This window comes from Gossypium arboreum, chromosome 6 (genome assembly GCF_025698485.1).
Source record: "Gossypium arboreum isolate Shixiya-1 chromosome 6, ASM2569848v2, whole genome shotgun sequence".
NCBI classification, from domain to species: Eukaryota; Viridiplantae; Streptophyta; class Magnoliopsida; order Malvales; family Malvaceae; genus Gossypium; species Gossypium arboreum.
Window position 1 is genome coordinate 112,126,936 of NC_069075.1, and position 20,252 is coordinate 112,147,187.

At 35.3% G+C, this 20,252-nt stretch overlaps 2 protein-coding genes and 1 non-coding gene across 4 annotated transcripts; 2 read left to right on the forward strand and 1 right to left on the reverse strand.

The window, feature by feature from the left end:
- Window positions 1-3,410: 3,410 nt before the first annotated feature.
- On the reverse strand, window positions 3,411-3,516 carry LOC128294573 (small nucleolar RNA R71). The gene has a single exon (XR_008284882.1). It is a non-coding gene; the product is annotated as a small nucleolar RNA R71 (small nucleolar RNA).
- Window positions 3,517-12,919: 9,403 nt separating this feature from the next.
- LOC108478541 (phosphoglycerate kinase, cytosolic-like) lies at window positions 12,920-15,208 on the forward strand. Of its 2 annotated transcripts, none has more exons than XM_053030038.1 (3): window positions 12,920-13,065; window positions 13,175-13,382; window positions 13,977-15,208. In XM_053030038.1, the coding sequence occupies exons 2-3, from the start codon at window positions 13,188-13,190 to the stop codon at window positions 14,163-14,165; spliced, it is 384 nt and encodes a 127-aa protein (XP_052885998.1). In that variant the 5' UTR covers window positions 12,920-13,065; window positions 13,175-13,187; the 3' UTR covers window positions 14,166-15,208. The 2 variants fall into 2 exon arrangements, with proteins under 2 accessions (XP_052885998.1, XP_052885997.1); XM_053030037.1 differs by having other exon boundaries at window positions 13,178-13,382; window positions 13,977-15,204.
- LOC128279321 (phosphoserine phosphatase, chloroplastic-like) lies at window positions 14,283-16,066 on the forward strand. The gene is made up of 5 exons (XM_053029364.1): window positions 14,283-14,372; window positions 14,531-14,656; window positions 15,075-15,224; window positions 15,298-15,351; window positions 15,675-16,066. Exons 1-5 carry the CDS (start codon window positions 14,283-14,285, stop codon window positions 15,690-15,692), a joined length of 438 nt encoding a protein of 145 aa, XP_052885324.1. The 3' UTR covers window positions 15,693-16,066.
- The last annotated feature ends 4,186 nt before the right edge of the window (window positions 16,067-20,252 follow it).

The following is a 20,252-nucleotide window of genomic DNA, read 5'->3' on the forward strand; positions in this document are numbered from 1 at the left end:
GGATCAATATTATTTGTGAGAAGATCTTCTTGTAATTCATCACATCTACCCAACTCAGTGTTTTCATTTTCATCACCTCTCTTTGCACTTTTCATATTAGTATTTTCATCACCTCTCTATGCAATTTCTAGAATATGTGGTTTTGCTCTCGGTGCAGTATTTTTATCAATACTCTTTTCATGAAATTAGAGAAATTTTTGCAATACATCATCAAGATTAATCACTTCATTATGTTTCTCCCCCTGAAGTGAAGAATCTGTAGAGTAGAAAAACTCATTTTCATTGAAGATAACATCCATAGTGATATGAAGCCTCTTAGAGGAAGGATCGTAGCATTTATACCTCTTTTGATAATTGCCATATCCCACAAAAATACATTTTACAGCTTGAGATTCAAGCATATTTCTTTGATGGGGATACAAATAAATGTAAACAACACATCCAAAATTTTGGGAGGTAGATGAACAACAGGTGGAAGACTACAATGGTCAGACAACACATCCAGTGGTTGTTGATAATTAGGAGTACTTGAAAAAGTACAATTAATTACGTAAATTGTAAAACTTAAGGCTTCACCCCATAAGTAAGATGGAATATTTCTTTCAATTAAAAAGGATTGAGTGACCTCCAAGAGTTATCTATTTTTCCGTTTTACAATGCCATTTTACTGTGATGAGTAAGGTGCCAACAGAGTCCATGAACTAAGGTGCCAACAGAGCCCATGAGCTCTTTTAGTTCTTGGTTAAGATATTCCTTTCCATTATCTGATCTAAGTACCTTTATTGACATGCCCAATTGAGTTAAAATCATTTGATGAAAAAGGTAAACAATAGAACTTACATAACTTTTCTTTTTGATTAGATAAATCTAACTCATTTTAGTGCAGCCATCAACAAAGGAAATATACCATCTCATTCCATTACGAGTTGAAATGGGTACTAGCCCCTAAACATGAAAGTGAACCAAGAAAAATGGCATACTTGTTTTATTTTCACTTAAAAGAAAGTGAGCACGATGAGTTTTTGCAAGGGAAAAAGTTTTACAAGCAAAATCTGAAACATTAAAACCAACAAATACTGCAGGAAATAATCTTTTCAAATAAAAGAAAGATGGATGTTCCAAACGTTTATGCCATAACCAAATATGTTCTTTTTTCTTGTCAACTGAATTCTTTTGTACCACATAAGCCTGCTCATTGCTAGAATATTGAAAACTATCTTGCAGATAGTATAATCCTCCACTTTCTCTACAACTGCCAATCTTTACCTTGGTGTGAAGGTCTGATAAACGCCAAATTATTCATATTTTTACCCCAAATACTTAGCATATTTATGGATGTTTATCACTAAATTTGTGGATTTTGGTGCTCTTAATCCGGTTATTTCATGTTTTGTACTCAAGAGAGCACCAATAGTCAAAAAGAGCCAAAAAGGGACAAAACGGACCAAGTCGAGAAGATGACAAGGCCTAAGCCTTGCCACACAGGCTGTTCACACGCCCGTGTCATTCAAGGGTGTCGACCAAGGCTTTTACGATTCACACGGCCTAGCCATTAACCCACACGGCCGTGTGTAATTTAACGGATCGAACACGGCCTGGCAATCACCTCACACGACTGTGGCACACGGGAGTGCCCCTTTTTCAAAGAGTTGTATTTTCACGGAAAAGGATACTTAGGGAGGAAGAAAGCCAATCCAAAGCCTATATAAACACCCTAAGTATGACTTAGAAAGGGTGGCTCCCTTCTAGAACTTTTCTGGAGAACAAAACCACACGTCGGGAATTACTTGAAGGAAACCAGACGATCCATCCCAAAAGCCGAAGCTACTCCAAGACTAAAGATCTCTCTCAGAATTCCTTCAGGGTTTTAGAGTTTTCTTTATATTTTGTTATTTTCATACTTTTGAGATGTACTCTTATTTTGTTATGAACTAAATCCCCTAAATACCTAAGGGACATGAAACCTAAGACGAATCTTGTTATTATTTTCTGAATCGTATGATTAATATTTACTTGTTCTTAATTATGTGTTCTTAATTCTTGTTTTGATATCCTAGGATACTGATTCAAGACATGCTCTTATTCAGAGGAGGAATTGACCCTGTCTAAGAGTACATTTGTCATAATTAAGCGGAGTTTATTGCGCGCCTAGAAATAGGGTGACAAGATTTTACCGGATTAGGGTGAAACCTAATAAAGGGATCCATAGATCGAGTTAATGCAACCCTAGAGTGTTAATTAGAGAAAATTCTCGGTTATTCAATCTAGGGATTAGACGTTATTAGTCTTGAATAAGGATAATAACATAACTTAGGGATCTCTACGGAACAAGTTGAATGAATAAATAGTCCGATTAGGAGCCAGAATAACAAGTAAAGTCTAGGTGGATTTTTCCTTAGGTATTGTCTCAAGTCAATCGATTTTCCCGAAAGTAATCCCCCAATCATTTTCTCTGTGCGTTCTTAGTTTAAATAATTTGTTAAATTAAAACAAACTCTTTTATTCTTAGGCTAGATAATAAAAAGATAGTTATTACTAGTACTTTTTGTTCCCTTGGGTACGATATCCCAGTCTTGCCATTACTATACTATTGTTCGATAAGTGCGCTTGCCTTTTCGTCGTGATAATAGTTAGTCTAAGTCTGATCTTCATTATAAATCTTTATTACTTGTTACGAATTACGCAATCAAGTTTTTGGCGCCGTTGCTGGGGAACTAAAATATTAGGAACGCTAAATTTTTATTACTTTAGCCATTTAATTTTCTTGCAATTTAATTTTATTTTTATTATTATCTATTAATTTACTTATTCTTTCTCTTTGCAGGTTTTTATAGTTTATGACTAGAAGAAACCCGTCGGGACCATTACTTTTTGACGATGAAATCGATCATACAGTTCGTAGAAATCAAAGAGAGATAAGGTGCATCTTACGATACACGGAGAACGAGCAAGAAGACGATACTCAACCGCCAACCAAAGAGATGGCTAAAAACCAAGGCAATCAGCTACCTCCTGCAATTACGGCTAATCAAAATCCTGCTCCATGCACTATGTATGATTATGCTAAACCTTCTTTAACAGGAACTAAATCTAGTATAGTTAGACCTGCTGTAGCTGCAAATACTTTTGAATTAAAACCTAACACTATTCAGATGATACAGCAGTTTGTTCAGTTTGATGGTTTGCAGGATGAAGATCCCAACGCTCACTTAGCAAATTTCTTGGAATTTTGCGATACATTCAAAATCAATGGCATTTCTAATTATGCCATTCGTCTTCGGTTATTTCCCTTTTCACTGAGAAACAAAGCTAAACAGTGGTTGAACTTGTTACCACGAAGGTCTATCACTACTTGGGAACAAATAATCGAGAAATTTTTACTAAAATATTTTTTGCCGGCTAAAACAGCTAAATTACGTAATGATATCTCTTCTTTTGTGCAGATGGATTTAGAAACACTTTAAAATGCATGGGAGAGATACAATACTTACTGAGAAGGTGCCCTCACCATGGGTTACCGCTTTGGCTTCAAGTACAAACATTCCACAATGGTCTGAATCCTTCGACTCGGCAAATGGTTGACGCAGCTTATGAAAAGGCTTATGAATTTATTGAAGAAATGTCACTGAATAACTATGAGTGGCAAGTCATAAGGATTAAGCCAACAAAAATAGTCGGCATTTATAACATCGACTCAGTTACTATGCTGTCAAATCAGGTAGAACTTCTCAATAAAAAGATTAATAGTTTTCTTGGTTTTACGCAGATACATCCAGTAATGAGGTGTAACTCAAGTGGAGGAGGTGTGCATATAGAATATCAATCCTTCAATCCCACAACCGAAGAGGAACAAGTCAACTATATGGGTAATAATAACTTTAGATCTCAAAATAACCCATACAGTAATACTTATAATACAGGTTGGAGGAACCACTCAAATTTCTCCTGGAGTGGTCAAGGAAATCAAAAGCCATAAAATCCTCAGGGTTTTCAACAGCCACCTTATCAACAAGAGAAGAAACCGAACCTTAAGGAGAGGCTCTTAAAATTCATATCAATGTCAAAAACCCATTTCCAAAATACCGAGACAGCACTTAAAAATCAACAAGCATCGATCCAAGGACTCGAAACTCAAATAGGCCAGCTTTCCAAACTGATCTCTGAACGACCACAAGATAGTTTGCCAAGTAATACTGAACCTAACCCAAGGGAACAACTCAATGCAATTAATACTCAAGATGACGAATGAGTCATTGAGCCTGAACTGGAACCGAGGCAAGAAACTGTGGTAAGCAAAGGGAGAGATGAGGTAGGTCAAAATACAAACAAACCGGTGAATATCGAATATAAACCTTGTGTGCCATACCCTAACGCGACAAGGAAAGACCGCTCAGACGAACAATTCGGTAAATTTCTCAAACTTTTGAAAAAAATTACATATTAACTTACCGTTTATTGAAGCTTTGTCGCAGATGCCAAATGCAATGAAATTTTTAAAAGAGCTTTTAGTAAATAAACGGAAGTTGGACGAAGCATCGCATGTGGAGCTAAATACAGTCTGCTTAGCTATCCTACAGAATAAGCTACCCCACAAATTGAAAGATCCAAGGAGTTTTACAATTCCTTGCTTAATTGGTAGTTTTGATATACGTCATGCATTAGCTGATTTAGGGGCTAGTATTAATGTCATGCCATACAAAATGTTTAAGCAACTAGGTCTTGCGAAACCTAAACAAACTAGGATGAGCATTCAATTGGCAGATAAAACTATAAGATTCACTAGGGGTATTATTGAAGATGTACTCGTGAAAGTAGATAAGTTCATATTTCCCATTGATTTCGTTGTTCTAGACATAGAAGAGGATAATAACACTCCTTTGATTTTAGGGAGGCCCTTTTTAGCAACTGCTAAAACAATTATTGATGTTGGCACAGGTGAGCTTACACTTCATGTGGGAGACGAAACGATCACCCTTCAAGCTCGTAATTCTGGTATCACATCGAACATTAAAGGTAATAGTCCACACCAATCTAATAAAACTGACAATATAACTTTGCAGAAATTAAACTTCAAAGAAGTTCACGAGCCATGTTCCAAGGATGATAGAGGACACATTCATGAAGAACGAAGGCTACGGATAAAGGAGCTCGACGAATGGGGAGAACACAAACTGAGAACATATGATAAACTAAAACTACATCTAAACAAGCCCGATACCTCTCCTAATCAACTTAAGGTTGGCGATAAAGTCTTACTAGATGCCGCAGATCCTCATATTGTCACTACCATACCGAATGAGGAAATCTCTCTTACGGTACTCAGTATTTTTCCATTCGGTACGGTGGAGGTGAGTCACCCCAAGTTTGGCACCTTTAAGGTAAACAACACCCGATTAAAACCCTATTTTGATGAGATTGATAACAGGAATGAGGAGTATAAACTCCTCAAACCACCCTGACCATTCACTAGAGAGGTAAGTCGAGCTTAGACTATAAATAAGTGCTTCTCGGGAGGCAACCCGAACACTAACATATTTTGATTTCTTTATTTTTTATTTTTTTACTTCTAACACTATAAATAATTGGATTTATCTTTGAATTGCAAAGTTTTTCAGCACACACGGCCAGGCACACGGGCGTGCCTAAAGCCATGGCCAAATAGGGGAAGAGACACGCTATGCGATACGGTCGTGTGAAAGCAGGACATGATTTCCCCAAAACACGGGATGCGATAAATCCCCACAGCCGTGCGACATGGCCGTGGTTGAACTTGATAGGTGAACACGGGCATGGGGATAGAAAAACACGGGTGTGCCAGGGGCAAGGCTCGATTCTGTTTCTTCGACACAGGCGTGGGAGAAGTGAACAAGGCTAGACACGGTCATGCGATATGGCCGTGTGCCATATACGCCCCAGACACACGGACGTGGGATAGTAGCCGGGCACGACCTAAATTGCAAAATTAAAAAAACACGGGCTCACTTTCAAAGTACACGGGCGTGGCCCTAGGCCGTGTGCTCTTCCCCTATATAAGCAAATCAGTGTTCATTTTCTTCTTCCTTTCAAAACCCTAGCTGAAATCTCCCCTTCCCCACTCTCTAATCCCTTTTTTGGCCACCATTCCCCAGATTCTCACTTCCCCAACCCCTAAACCACCCTCAAATCCACTCCCCCTGCATCAATCCTCACTTTCCCCTCTCTTTTCCCTCTATTTTTCCTCCACACGGCTGTACACCCACGCTACACGCCCGTGCTTGCCACCAACACGCCCATGCGCTGCCCTACAGTAGTTTTTGGTTCACTTTCTCAACCTTGTTTTTTCCAATTTGTGTTGCTACATTAGTATTCTATATACCTTACAAAGATATTATTAATATTACCAATTTGTTCTAATTAAGTTAGGAATTTGCTTTAGTATTTTCTATATTTGAATTGTTTAAATTACTAATAGCATATACTAGTTCTAGGATTCTTGCATAACCGATGATGCATTTTTTATCTCAGTACATGTTTCTGAATAATCATATAAATTTCTCACCTCTCGCTTGATATCAGTAAATGTTAAAACATCTTGGAACTACTATATCAATGCTCATATATTTTCAGATACATTATGTCATCATCGAGAGGTAAGAAGGCCGTGGTCCCATCCTCAAAAAGACGTAAGGGACCGAGTTCTTCCTCGGTATATGCTACAGCCAAATTTCGGCACCCGTTCTTTGAGTTTCAGCAAGCTTCATAGGAGGAGCTATTTCAGATACTACGTGCACGACCCCTCACTACAGGTCGCTGCATCGACTAGGCTACCGTAGAGCAAGTCCAGCTAGCTGATGCCATCCGTGCCCTCCTGTCCACAGACCCATGAGAACGGTTCTTCACTATTACCGAGCCCACTTATTTAGAGCTAACTTTAAAATTATGCTCTACTTTCGATTTACAGGTGGTGATGACGAATAATGACGACCCAGGCACCATTCACTTCCGATTAGGCGGTCTAGTTCGAGCGATGAGTGTCCCAGAATTTGGAGCCGCTCTGGAACATTACACCGATGAGTTTATGGAGGAGGAGAACATGAATGCACTACTACACAATATTCACATTTCGCATTCCTCGTGCTGGAAAGTTTTGGCACCACTCTCTTCCACCTACGACCCCAGCCGCTCGAAGGCCTCAGCTCTCGCCCCTTCCCTACGATATCTCCATGCCATATTGGCACACACCTTAACTGGAAGGAGAGAGAGCACCGGCGTTGTCAACACCTACGACACCTACTATTTATGGTGCATGGCGAATACACACGTGACTGACTTGGCATACTTCATCGCTTTCGCCATTCGCCATCAGACCGAGCGGCATCGGAAGGGAGTAATCTCTATCGGCCCTTACGTGACGCGCCTTGCCAGAGACTTCGGCCTTCTCAACACCGTGGCCCACTCATAAACGCTTACACTAATAGGTCAGATGTCTCCATAGGGCATCATGACTATCTTACACATGAGGATGATTGAGCGCCGCCGTGGGACCGATCCTTCTCAGTACCATTTCACTCATGTCATTGACGAGGAGGATCTAGAGGACATTCCTGATGATGTCCCCCCACAGCACGAGGAGCTTTCTACCACGCCACCTAGGGAGCGACCAGTTCATGCGGCTGTTTCATTGGCACACCATTCCGACCGACTCGCTCACTTCGAGCAGTATTGCACTACACAGTTCGAGATGATTCACGAGCGAGATCGGCGACGTGACAGACAGATGGACGACATGCAGGCCATGATACAGCAGCTGTGTCAGCACTTCTACATCGCCACTCCAGCGCCACCACCTGAGGGCCTCACTGACGAAGGTCATTGAATCCTCTTATCTTTTTATTTTTCTTTTTCTTTTTATTTCTATTTTTATTTCAATTTTATTATTTTCTTTTGAAAGACATATCTATATTAGTAAATTTTACTTTCTTCATTTTTCTGGTATCTCTAACAAGTAATCCCACTACACTCTCTTCCACACCAACTCTTAATAAGCTCTTCATAATTCTACAGACTTCTAAGCAAAGCTGCTAAGAATATTTTATGGAATGAGGAAACAAATGGGAAATAATACCTCATGAGTGCCATGTTTAATGACCCAATTTCTTCATCTAGCTAAGAACAGTGGCAGCTACCACTTTCCCCAAACACTCCAGCCTCAGAATCAAGCTCCACATCCATATAACAGGGAGTTTCACCTCCTTCCCTCTTATGATTTTCTTTATTTTGAATAATCTATCTTTGTACATTGAGGGCAATGTACATCTTAAGTGTGGGGGGGTGAACATGAACATGATACCTAACTTTTTGTATTATTCTCAAATCCCTGAATTTGATCTTGTGCTTAAGTGATTTTCTCATAAAATTGATCGAATGAATTCTGATTGATCTATAATTATTATTGATATGTCATGAATTAGACCATGGGAATTATGCATGATTATTTGATTATAGGACATTAGAGAATCGAGAATGATAAATTGATATTTTGAGAACTAAAATTTTTAGATTATTTTCCTAAATTGAGGTATTATCTTGAAATCTTAAGTATATAGGATTGACATCAAAGACCCAATTTTTTTGGTGAGATTTTTTAGCCTTTTGAGCATATAGCTTTCTTTCTTGCTCACTTCTTTTGTCGTTTAAGTGTGTCAACATTGAACTGTTATTCTAGAACTTGCTTCGATTATACATGTCGAGATCACACGTATGATTTGATATACTGAGATGATAAAGGCACTTAGGATTTAACCCATTTACTCAATAAAAAGCCTTCACACATAATTAAACCCTTAGTAAACCCCCTTGAGCCTACTAACCCTTTTTATTAATTAACCCTCATCATTAACCCATTAACCCATTACTGTTGAAATCCTTTTACTTAATTTACCCTTTTTTTTATCGGGATTATTTTTAATATTGTTACCTCACTATGTTCACCATTTTTTGTTACTGAATCAGGAAGTATGATTTCTACACTGTATTGACTTGATTTGTTCTTAAAAAAAAAACTCATTATTATTATTGTAATTCTCAGCAGACTAAAGTTGTCATGAGCTTATGTAATATAGTTTTAGATATTTTTTTGTGATTCAGTAATTAAGTTTTTGATAGAGGGGTAATATATTGAAATTATCTCGATTCTAACCTTTGTCTCTTCAGCTTGTATCCATACCCGTAACCTAAACCCCGTTACAACCATGCAAAGACCTTTTGATTTGTGTATCATATCATTTACAAGTGGTGGAGATTTGATTTTCATGCAAGCCTATGGTAATAACTTCTCATGTTAGACAATCGAGAACTTAATCTTGAACCTTAAACACTTTGAGTGATTTGAGTGAATCTTTAGTGAGGATGTCATCTCATGTATATTTAGGACTAAAGTTAATTACTTAGAGGAATGAGATTACCTATGATTTTATTATCAAAACATGTGATTTAGATTGTTTAAGGCTTTTAATGCCCCTATAGTTAAATTCTCACTGTATGATTTTCTACGGAATAACTTGTAACATTATCAGTAATGATTATGTGATTGAGAGGAATGAATTCTAGCAGTAAATGAGAGTTTTGCTTGAGGACAAGCAAATGCTTAAGTGTGGGGGTATTTGATAAACGCCTAATTATACATATTTTTACCCCAAATACTTAGCATATTTATGGATGTTTATCACTAGATTTGTGGATTTTGGTGCTCTTAATCTGGTTATTTCATGTTTCGTACTCAAGAGAGCACCAAGAGTCAAAAGGAGCCAAAAAGGGACAAAATGGACCAAATCGAGAAGATGACAAGGCCTAAGCCTTGCCACACAGGCTGTTCACACGCCCGTGTCGTTCGAGGGTGTCGACCAAGGCTTTTACGATTCACACGGCCTGGCCATTGACCCACACAGCCGTGTGCAATTTAACGGATCGAACACGGCCTGGCAATCACGTCACACGGCCGTGGCACACGGGAGTGCCCATTTTTCAAAGAGTTGTATTTTACACGGAAAAGGATGCTTAGGGAGGAAGAAAGGCAATCCAAAGCCTATATAAACACCCTAAGTATGACTTAGAAATGGTGGCTCCCCTCCAGAACTTTTCTGGAGAACAAAACCACATGTCGGGAATTACTTGAAGGAAACCAGACGATCCATCCCAAAAGCCGAAGCTACTCCAAGACTAAAGATCTCTCTCAGAATTCCTTCAAGGGTTTTAGAGTTTTCTTTATGTTTTGTTAATTTCATACTTTTGAGATGTACTCTTATTTAGTTATGAACTAAATCCCCTAAATACCTAAGGGGCATGAAACCTAAGACGAATCTTGTTATTATTTTCTGAATCGTATGATTAATATTTAACTTGTTCTTAATTATGTGTTCTTAATTCTTGTTTTGATATCCTAGGATACTGATTCAAGACATGCTCTTATTCAGAGGAGGAATAGACCCTGTCTAAGAGTATATTTGTCATAATTAAGCGGAGTTTATTGCGCGCCTAAAAATAGGGTGACAAGATTTTACCGGATTAGGGTGAAACCTAATAAAGGGATCCATAGATCGAGTTAATGCAACCCTAGAGTGTTAATTAGAGAAAATTCTCGGTTATTCAATCAAGGATTAGACGTTATTAGTCTTGAATAGGGATAATAACATAACTTAGGGATCTCTACGGAACAAGTTGAATGAATAAATAGTCCGATTAGGAGCCAAAATAACAAGTAAAGTCTAGGTGGATTTTTCCTTAGGTATTGTCTCAAGTCAATCGATTTTCCCGAAAGCAATTCCTCAATCATTTTCTCTGTGTGTTTTTGGTAAAACGCCGCTAAAAAACAGAGCAATAGCGGCGTTTTTGCTCAAAACGCAGCAAAAAGCCATATAACCCCTAAAACCCTAAACCCAAAAAAATCATAAACACTAATCTATAACCCCTAAAATCCTTAAACCCTAAAAAACCCTAAACATTAATCTATAACCCTTAAAACCCTAAACCCCAAAAAACATCATATGGATGTTGATATGTATATACATAGATATTAATGTAAAAGCTTATGTTCATAATAAATTATGGAAGCAATACTTAATATTGATTAAATTTATTTTTGGGTTTAGGGTTTAATATTTAAGGTCTAAGGTCTATGGTTTAGGGTTTTATGGTTTAAGGTTTAATGGCCATGAGTAGTATGTTAATCTCAAGTGAATCATATTCAATTAAATCCTAAACCCTATAATTAATATATATTTTGGGGCATAAGTAGGGGGTTGAAAGGGTCTTTGCCCCTCTAAAATGAAAAATTTTTCATTTCGATTTTTTGAAAATTTTAAAAATTTTAAAGGTAAAATTGCACTTTATCCCTTTGAATAATGGAAATTTTTTTATTTAATCGTTTCAAAATTAAAAAAATAAATGCTAAACTCTAGTCGTGTAAAGTTTAGATGATAGGGGGTAAGGGTTAGAGGTTAAGGGGTAGAAATTTAGGGTTTATGTTTTATGGTTTAGGGTTTAAGGGTTAAGGGTTAAGGGTTAGGGGTTAGGGTTTAGATTAATTAGTATTTTTTAATTTATATATTAAATATTTTATTATATAATTGTAAAAGAGATAATATTAAATTTAATATATTAAAATTATGAATATAGTTTAAATTATTTAAGAGAAAGTAGATAAACTTTTATATATATAATAGATAAACTTGAGATTTGTTAAATGATAAAATTTTATACAATCAACCAACTAATGCTTTTATATTTAAAAATATTTAATCTAAACATATTTAAAATATTAGATTTAAAAAAATTGATAAACAAAAAAAGGCATTAAAATGTATTAAAATTTGTACAAACGGCACAGTACAGGAGAAAAAAATTTAGTGGCGCTTAGCCAGAAAACGCCGTAAATTCTATTTTTAGTCAACTAAAATGATGCAGTTTCAGTTTATAGTATTAAACATTTAGTTGCATTTCTAAAAAATGCCGCCAAATTGCATTACCATTTGGCTTAATGGACGACAATTAACAACAAGGGATAAAATTCGATTTGAACGGCGCCATTTCATTACAAACAAAATAAAGTTCTAACTTAAACATTTTCGTTTGTCGCCTTCGCCCCGTGCATCACAACCCATCCCCTCCATCGCCTTCGCCCCGTGCATTGCAACCCATCTCCTCCATTGCCTTCACCTCGTGCATCGCAACCCATCTCCTCCATCGCCTTCGCCCTGTGCATCTGCTGCATAGCCGTCGAGTGTCCCCTCTGGTGCCCAAATATATTTGGTGAATTCAACGAGGTTGTCGATTCCTCTGAACAAGGCTGACTTCACTTTTAGGTTAGTAACTACATTCACCATGTTCATCTTATTTTACTAGAATATCATATTCTAGCTACCTCATTTTCTGCTACAACGGCTCGGTTATTTTGATAAACAATTAAATTTGCTGTGTCATTTATATTTTTTAATTTATCGATTTCATTTTATTTCATTAAAGTTTCCTTTTGTATTTTATACGATAATTTAAAAATTATAAAATCTTCAAAAAATTAAAATTTAAAATTTAAAATTTAAAATTAAAAATTAAAATTAAAATTAAAATTAAAATATAAAATACTTAAATATTTAATATTTAATATTTTAATCCATATTTCAGTTAAAAGTTTAATATTAAAAATTAAAAAATTCCAAAAAATGGTAATCTCAGCACAAAAATTGTGAAAGAAAAAATAAAAAATATGTTAAAATGAAAAAAATTAAAATTACGCTATAGTGGCGTTTTTACTAAAAACGCCGCAAAAAATTTGAGTAATAGTGGCGTTTGTTTTGAAAACGCCGCAAAAGGCCATAATTTTACAAAAAAAAAAAGGCCATTATAGCTTATTGCTTACCAGCTCACTCCTAAAAAATCCCGCTCACTCCCAAACTCCCTCTTCTTCTCATCTATGTCGCTCGCCCTGAATCCCCCAAATAAAATTTAGCTACTCTTTTTCTCTCATTACTCTTTTTCTCTCGATCCTTCGTTTCTTTTCACTATCTAGATATATCCGCCTCTCTTATCTTCGTAAGTGCTCTCACTTTGAATACTCCCATTTTCTTATTGATTTTGCAGATCGGTTCTCTAATCCTTTTTTTAGGTGTAACGTTTTTTATACGTTTGGTTGTTGTTGAAGAAGTGCTACTACCATGGCTACAAAGAAGAGTGCTGGGGACTTGAAGGAAGCTGGTTTGAAGGGAAAGAAAGTGTTTGTTAGAGTTGATCTGAACGTTCCACTGGATGATAACTTCAACATAACTGATGACACCAAGATCCGTGTTGCTGTTTCCACCATCAAGTATTTGATGGGTCATGGCTCTAAAGTCATCCTCTCTAGTCATTTGGTACCTTTCTTTTATTCCTTTTCTTTAGATTTGATTTCTTTAATAAAAATTTTCTTTTGATCCCATACTGGGTTTTTAGGTTTCTGTTTGCCTTTTGATATATCTGCATGTTTTGATCTGGTGTTCATTGAGATCTTTATGGGTATTTGTGGTTTTGAGATTTATTTTTGATTGACTAAGCTAGATTTGTCTGAATCGGATGGAGGCAACATCATCTCTGTTTTTTGTTTAAATATTTTATGTTTGATCTCATTTTCTTTTTAATTCTAAAATCACCGCACAAAGATAGTATTTATTGATTTTTGATATATCTAACAAGCATGTTCTGTGGCTGATATTTTCATAGTTGCTGTCTATTTTTAGCTCGTAAATTGGTACACCTTTGTTTTCTCTTGATTCTGATTTTGAGCTTAGTTTATTATTTGCACAATTTTGGCAGCAATAGTTCATCTAAAACTATATAATTGCTTTGGCGAATGTTAAGGTAGAATGATTCTTCTCCTTATTCTATTAAATGATAGTCTAAGCTCTTAAAGAATATCTGGGGCACAGGATGAGTAGGTGTATGTTTTTGTTTTGTTTTGTTTTGTTAAGATGAGTAACCAGAAGTACAAGGGCCAGCAGTTTTGGTCTCAACTGAAAGAGGATCAACTATCAGTCCAATTGGTATTTCTCTGTGTGTGTGTGTGTGTGTTTTCTTATGATTTAAGGGTTTTTTCTTCATTGGATTTAGTTGAAAAATGGAATATATGTTCATTGCAGTACTTGGACTTAAGGTTTTAGAACTTTTATTTGCATGAAACTTTGACTTGCAGGTCTCTTTTTTTCTGTCTCTTACTTTGAAAATTGCTCCAAAATTTTACATATTAACTTGTTGATTGTAATTTGATAAGAAGTATAATGGAAGGGTTTGTTATCTTGGCTATCAAATTTCTCCAGTCCTTCAATTCAAATATTGTCAGCCTTGCTTATTGGCATCTTCTTCAATGTGTTTGATATTCTAGGTAGCATTTATGTGGTTGATAATCCTTAATTCCCATACAAGTTATAATGACTACTGAAGGGCATCAACTCCTCAATGAATTAAATATTTTTTTATTCTTTTTTGTCTTTCTTTTTAATCTTCTCTTTGACATGATGTTTGATAGCCTAGTTCATTATTCTTCTTACTAATCTCTAAGATTTCGCCCGGTATTGAAGAATTAGTCAAGAAGCTGAAGGCAAGGAATACCGATATTTATCTAATTTCTGAGGGTTTCCGCCAAATGATCAATGTATGCAACTATGCTACTAAATGCTTGAAAGACCATCTCTGTTTTACTTTATTCTGTTAAGGCATTCATGTAGTTTCATTTGCCCTTCTGATAAATGTAGATCTGAAATCACTTGCAATATTTTGATGAAATTGAAAATGGAAACTTGAATGTAGGAAACTGGAAAACACGAAATGGCAATCCTTACTTGACATTAGATATTACACATGCAGCAAATGGTGACTTCTAAAAAACCAATTAGATATAAAATTATGAAAGTGTGATATGGGTAATGTTGTCATCGAGAAGAGTCATTATCTGACATGTAAGTTCGTTACTATTGAGAGAGCCATGTTATTGTATATTAATATAATCTTCCAATGGTTAACCATTGGCCAACTACTGCCAAAAAATAGTTAATTGAGAAGCATTTTTGTAGCATGTTGCATCAATCCTTGGAATTCCGCAAGAAAACATTTTTGCCAATCAGCTGCTCTTTGGAAGTTCTAGGGAGTTTTTGGGATTCGATGTTAATGAGCCCACTTCGAGGAGTGAAGGAAAAGTTACTGCTGTTCAACAAATAAGAAAGGTGAGTCTTGTGGCTTTTTTGTATTGGCCGGCTAAAAGTTCATTTTCCAAGTCTAACCAAAAAAAAATTCCAGGTTAAGGGATACAAGGCATTAGTCATGATTGGTGATGGTGCTACTGATCTTGAGGTTAGTAAATTCATCTTAACTTTCTTTAGATATAGTTAATCTTTAAGGTTACCATATAAAGTAATTTTTCCTTCAATGCATTGGGAATCAATATATTAATAGTTAATGATTGCATTTAATATAAGAATATTGGATAAAAGTATCATGGAGGCTTTTGTATTAAGAGCTAAATTGCATTTTGCCCTCTACTAAAAATGACTACTAAAGGGCATCAACTCCTCAATAAATTAACGATTTTTTATTCTTGTTTGCCTTTCTTTTTAATCTTCTCTTTGATATGATGTTTGATAGCCTAGTTCATTATTCTTCTTACTGATCTCTAGGATTTCGTCCGGCATTGAAGAATTAGTCAAGAAGCTGAAGGCAAGGAATACCGATGTTTATGTAATTTCAGGGGCTTCCGCCAAATGATCAATGTATGCAACTATGCTACTAAATGCTTGAAAGACCATCTCTATTTTACTTTGTTCTGTTAAGGCATTCATGTGGTTTCATTTGCCCTTTTGATAAATGATGATATTAAAAATAGAAACTTGAATGTAAGAAACTGGAAAACACGAATTTAGAGAGAACTTGCCATAAAATTATGAACAATCTTTTTCTCATGAATTTGCAGTAAGAAATTAGAGAACTTGTTTCTCAGTTTGGAGCTTGAAAGTATTAGTCAAGAAATTAACAACTCTTATTCCCAACTTCAAATTACTTGAGAGTAAAAAATCCCATTAAATAAATCTGCAGGAGAGTTATACTTTCATGATTAGGAATCATGAATAGGTAAAAGATGTTGTCTATATCATATGATGTTAGTTCTAAAAAATCAAAAGTCTCTCTGAAGCTTAATCTTGTTTAAGTTATTAGTGATTAAGGATCGTAATATACCGGTTTATGGTGGAAAAACAGTTAGCAATTTATTACCGTTTATGCTAGTTTTAGTGTAAAGCAGTTTGATTTTAATTTGTTTCATTTCTTTTTATGTGGTGTAGGGGTATGTTGGAATTCACAGTTCGGGATTCGAGACTTTCTGCTGAAACCAGAGTGCTTCGATCTATTGTGGATTCTGGTTTTGAACATCCTTCCGAAGGCAAAGTTTTAAACTTATGTCTGATGTTAACATTCGTGAATTCCATGAATTAAGTCATTTTGTTTTTCTTGCTTTTAGTGACTTATAATGGGGGGGCAGTATACAAGTTTGGTGCTTTATTATTTTGATTTACTGTTTTGGATGAAGCATTTGTTGTTACAGGATATGCTTTGTAGTAATTTTTCAACTTAATTTATCTAGGCATAAAAGTCTTCAAAATTATCATAGCTTTTCTTTTCTGTTAATTCAAACTGTTCATTTAAACTCTTTTTTTTTATTTTATATATACTTTTTTAATTTAATTTTTAATAATTCATTCATTCTAAGTTAGTTGGACTTGCCTACAGCTGAACATATAGCTTATATATGAATATGCTTCATCTGCATTGCCTGATTCACTTGATTTGGTTTGGTTGTTCTTTGATTCTGACTTGTTCAAGCTTGTATTATTCAGGTAATATCGATATCTATATTCATCATTACGACACGATAACTGGTTTGGTAATCTTTCCATTAAAGGATCAAGAAGAACATTTATAATTTACTGAGGGTTCGTCTACTAGGGTTTTATTTTCTTTTCATTAGTGCAACACGAATGCATCCCTTAAGTTATTCTGGGAATGGATGTGATTTGCCAAGAAACATTTGAAATGGGGAAAATAGATGTTTTTGTTCTATCAACTCTTCAAAAATTGAACTGTTCTTTGGGCAAGTCAGTCTGACTTGTTCTATGTCACACTAGAGAATTAGTGTACCGTGTGGGTTTTAGAGTCTTGAATTTATTCTTTGGAATTAGCATGCCGTTGAGGGTGTTTTGGTTCCATTTCATCACTTGAATTCATTCTTACCAAGTATTACTTCCTCTATCCTTTGTGAGTTTCCGAGTAGTACAACCGCTGAGTCATGTTTTGGTCTTTGCAATCAAGGTAAGTCATTACAAGGTTATACCTTCATAATTTGTTTGAGGTGTTGAGTGTATGTCACTTGGTTACTTGAAGAAAAGCGAGGTTAAGATACTGATACATCAATCCTTATCTTAAAAAATTTGTATGTAGTTTTCATATGTAGTTTATTTGAGTGTTGGAGTTTTTGGACTGCTTTCTCAAAATTTTTATTCACTAGAAGTTTTCTAGGAAAATTTGACATGGTCCTGAAATTCAATTTATAATTTGTTGCTACATAATTTGTTGCTAATATTCTTTTATTTTTAGCTGAATTAATGACCAAATTCAGTTTTTGGTTAACCATAAAAATTCAGCCATAATGTAAGAGATTTTAAGAAAATTTGATATTTGAATGTTATTTTGGTTATTAGTTAGGATTAGTCCTGTTAAGTTTTTATACCTTCATTTATTTGTTTTGAACTTTTAGTATGTGTTAATTTAACATCTGATGGTGATTAATATCATCATTGTATGGTGCTTCTAGATTTTGATTTGTTCTGATATTTTGGTTGGATATGTAGAATTATCCATTGAAAAATGTTGAAGGTTAATTTTGTTTCGTTAACAAAAAAAACCAAATTAACCTAAATATTAAGTTGTTCTCTCTTTTCCTGCAATTTTGTAGTTAACGGATTTGGGTTTCACGTTACATTATTTTGTATGTTGTAGGTACATATTATGCACAGCCTTTTCAATGACTTCTGCATTAACAGACTGGAGTAGTGTGCAAAAATCCTTTAGATACTTTCAGACTATTCAAATCTATAATATTTTTTCCCCTCTGTTTGTAGGTTCATTGGCATCTTGTCCTGATGAGAGTGTAGTTTATGAAGGTTTAAACTTTGCATTGTTGTCTGAGGTATTAGAATTCCTAGTTCAAAACTTAGCGATTTGTCTTTTATAAAATACCTTTGCATTTTCAGTGTTGTTTAGGTTCGCAAACAAGATGCTGTATTTGGACTTGCTGTTAGTAAAAGACTTGCTATATTTTATTTATATTTATATTTAATCTAATTTTTATTATTTATTTTAGTTTTGATTCTATATTTTTATTTTTATTTTAATTTGATAATGAATTTTAATAGAAAATTTTTATATTTATATCATGGACATTATTCTTCTCAATATTTTGATAATGAATTTTAAATTTTTTATATTTTTCATGACTTTATAATATTTTATAATATATTTTTTAAAATTTTATGACTTTTAGCGGCGTTTTTGGGAAAAGCGCCGCTAAAGAACATGGCTTTTAGCGGCGTTTGTGGAGAAAGCGCCGCTAAAGATCATGACTTTTAGCAGCGTTTTTTTAAATAAACGCCGCAAAATTTAGCGGGATTATCTATAGCGGCGTTTTTTGCGGCGCTTGTAAAAACGCCTCTAAAAGTCAGTTTTGTTGTAGTGCCTCTAAAGTCTTTTTGCATGGGTAGGATCATTTTCAATACCAGGTCCCCTTCATGGAATTCTCTAGGGCTAACCTTTTTATCGTAAGCTCGCATCATTCGTTTTTGGTACATCTGGTCATAGTGGATAGCTTTCAACGTCTTCTCTTCAATCAAGTTCAACTAATCATATCGAGATTGGATCCATTCTGCTTCGTCTAACTTCAACTCTGACAAAACTCGAAGAGAAGGAATCTCGACTTCAATGGAAAAACCGCCTCTATTCCATAAACCAATAAGAAAGGCATTGCCCCAATGGAGGTTCTGACAGACGTTCGATAAGCATAAAGGGTAAATGGTAACTTTTCATGCCATTCTTTATAAGTCTCAGTATTTTCCACATGATCTTCTTAATGTTCTTATTGGCTGCCTCCACTGCACCATTCATTTTTGGGCAATATGGTGACGAGTTGTGGTTTTTATCCTGAATTGACTACAGACCTCTACTATTGTGCTTTTGTTCAAATTCAGTGCATTGTCAGATATAATCCTTTCTGGCATTCCATATCGACATATTATCTCTTTCTTCAAGAGTTTACTAACTGTTGACTTTGTGACATTGGCATATGAAGCGGCCTCTACCCAATTGGTGAAATAATCGATTACCACAAATATGAATCGATGCCCATTGGAAGCTTTTGGTGAGATCGGCCCAATGACATCCATGCCCCACATAGAGAAAGGACATGGAGAAGTCATAACATGAAGAGGTGAATAAGGCACATGAATTTTGTCTCAATAAATTTGCACTTATGACATCTCTTGGCATAACTGATACAATCTCCTTCCATGGTGGACCAATAATATCCAAACTCATGATTTACCTGGCCATTGTAAAACCATTAACATGTGTTCCGCAAATACCCTAATGGACTTCTTCCAAGATTTTCTTAGCCTTAACGACATCCACACATCTTAGTAGCACTTGATCCTTTCTTCTTTTATATAGGATCTCCCCATCTAAGACATAGTCATTGGCTAGTCTCCTTAGTGTCCTTTTACCATTTTCAATTGTCTGATCAGGGTATTCACTATTCTTGTAACACCTCAAACCCGACCTAGACATTATGGCCATATCTGTCAATGTAACACGATACTGTTTTTCAAACCTCATTGTTACGATGAAAACATTCCATGTTATTATCTTTAGTAAACCTTTGTTAGAACTTAGGAAGTCGTCTTTATTCATTTAAAACATTTGTTTTCAAATATCCCTCGTTGCGGAAGCTTTAACAAAACAGTCTAAATGATCATGCATTTAGAAAATACTTTAACTTTTTGAAAATTGAATTTCCTACGACTAGCACGTATAAATCCATAAAGTAAAATAAATAAATAAATAAATAAAAGCCCAATTTTAAAACCAAAGTCCCAGAGGGTCCTTAAATTACAACCCAAATAATCAATAATAATCAAATTATAAATCGTATATTG

What these genes read in the sequence shown, in the direction of transcription:
- LOC108478541 (XM_053030038.1), top strand. Translation starts at nt 13,188, where the DNA reads ATGGCTACAAAGAAGAGTGCTGGGGACTTGAAGGAAGCTGGTTTGAAG. An exon ending in TCATCCTCTCTAGTCATTTG is followed by an intron (nt 13,383 to 13,976) that starts GTACCTTTCTTT and finishes TGTTTTGTTAAG; the next exon opens with ATGAGTAACCAGAAGTACAA.
- LOC128279321 (XM_053029364.1), top strand. Translation starts at nt 14,283, where the DNA reads ATGGAAGGGTTTGTTATCTTGGCTATCAAATTTCTCCAGTCCTTCAAT. An exon ending in ATTGGCATCTTCTTCAATGT is followed by an intron (nt 14,373 to 14,530) that starts GTTTGATATTCT and finishes GATGTTTGATAG; the next exon opens with CCTAGTTCATTATTCTTCTT. An exon ending in GTTTCCGCCAAATGATCAAT is followed by an intron (nt 14,657 to 15,074) that starts GTATGCAACTAT and finishes GCATTTTTGTAG; the next exon opens with CATGTTGCATCAATCCTTGG.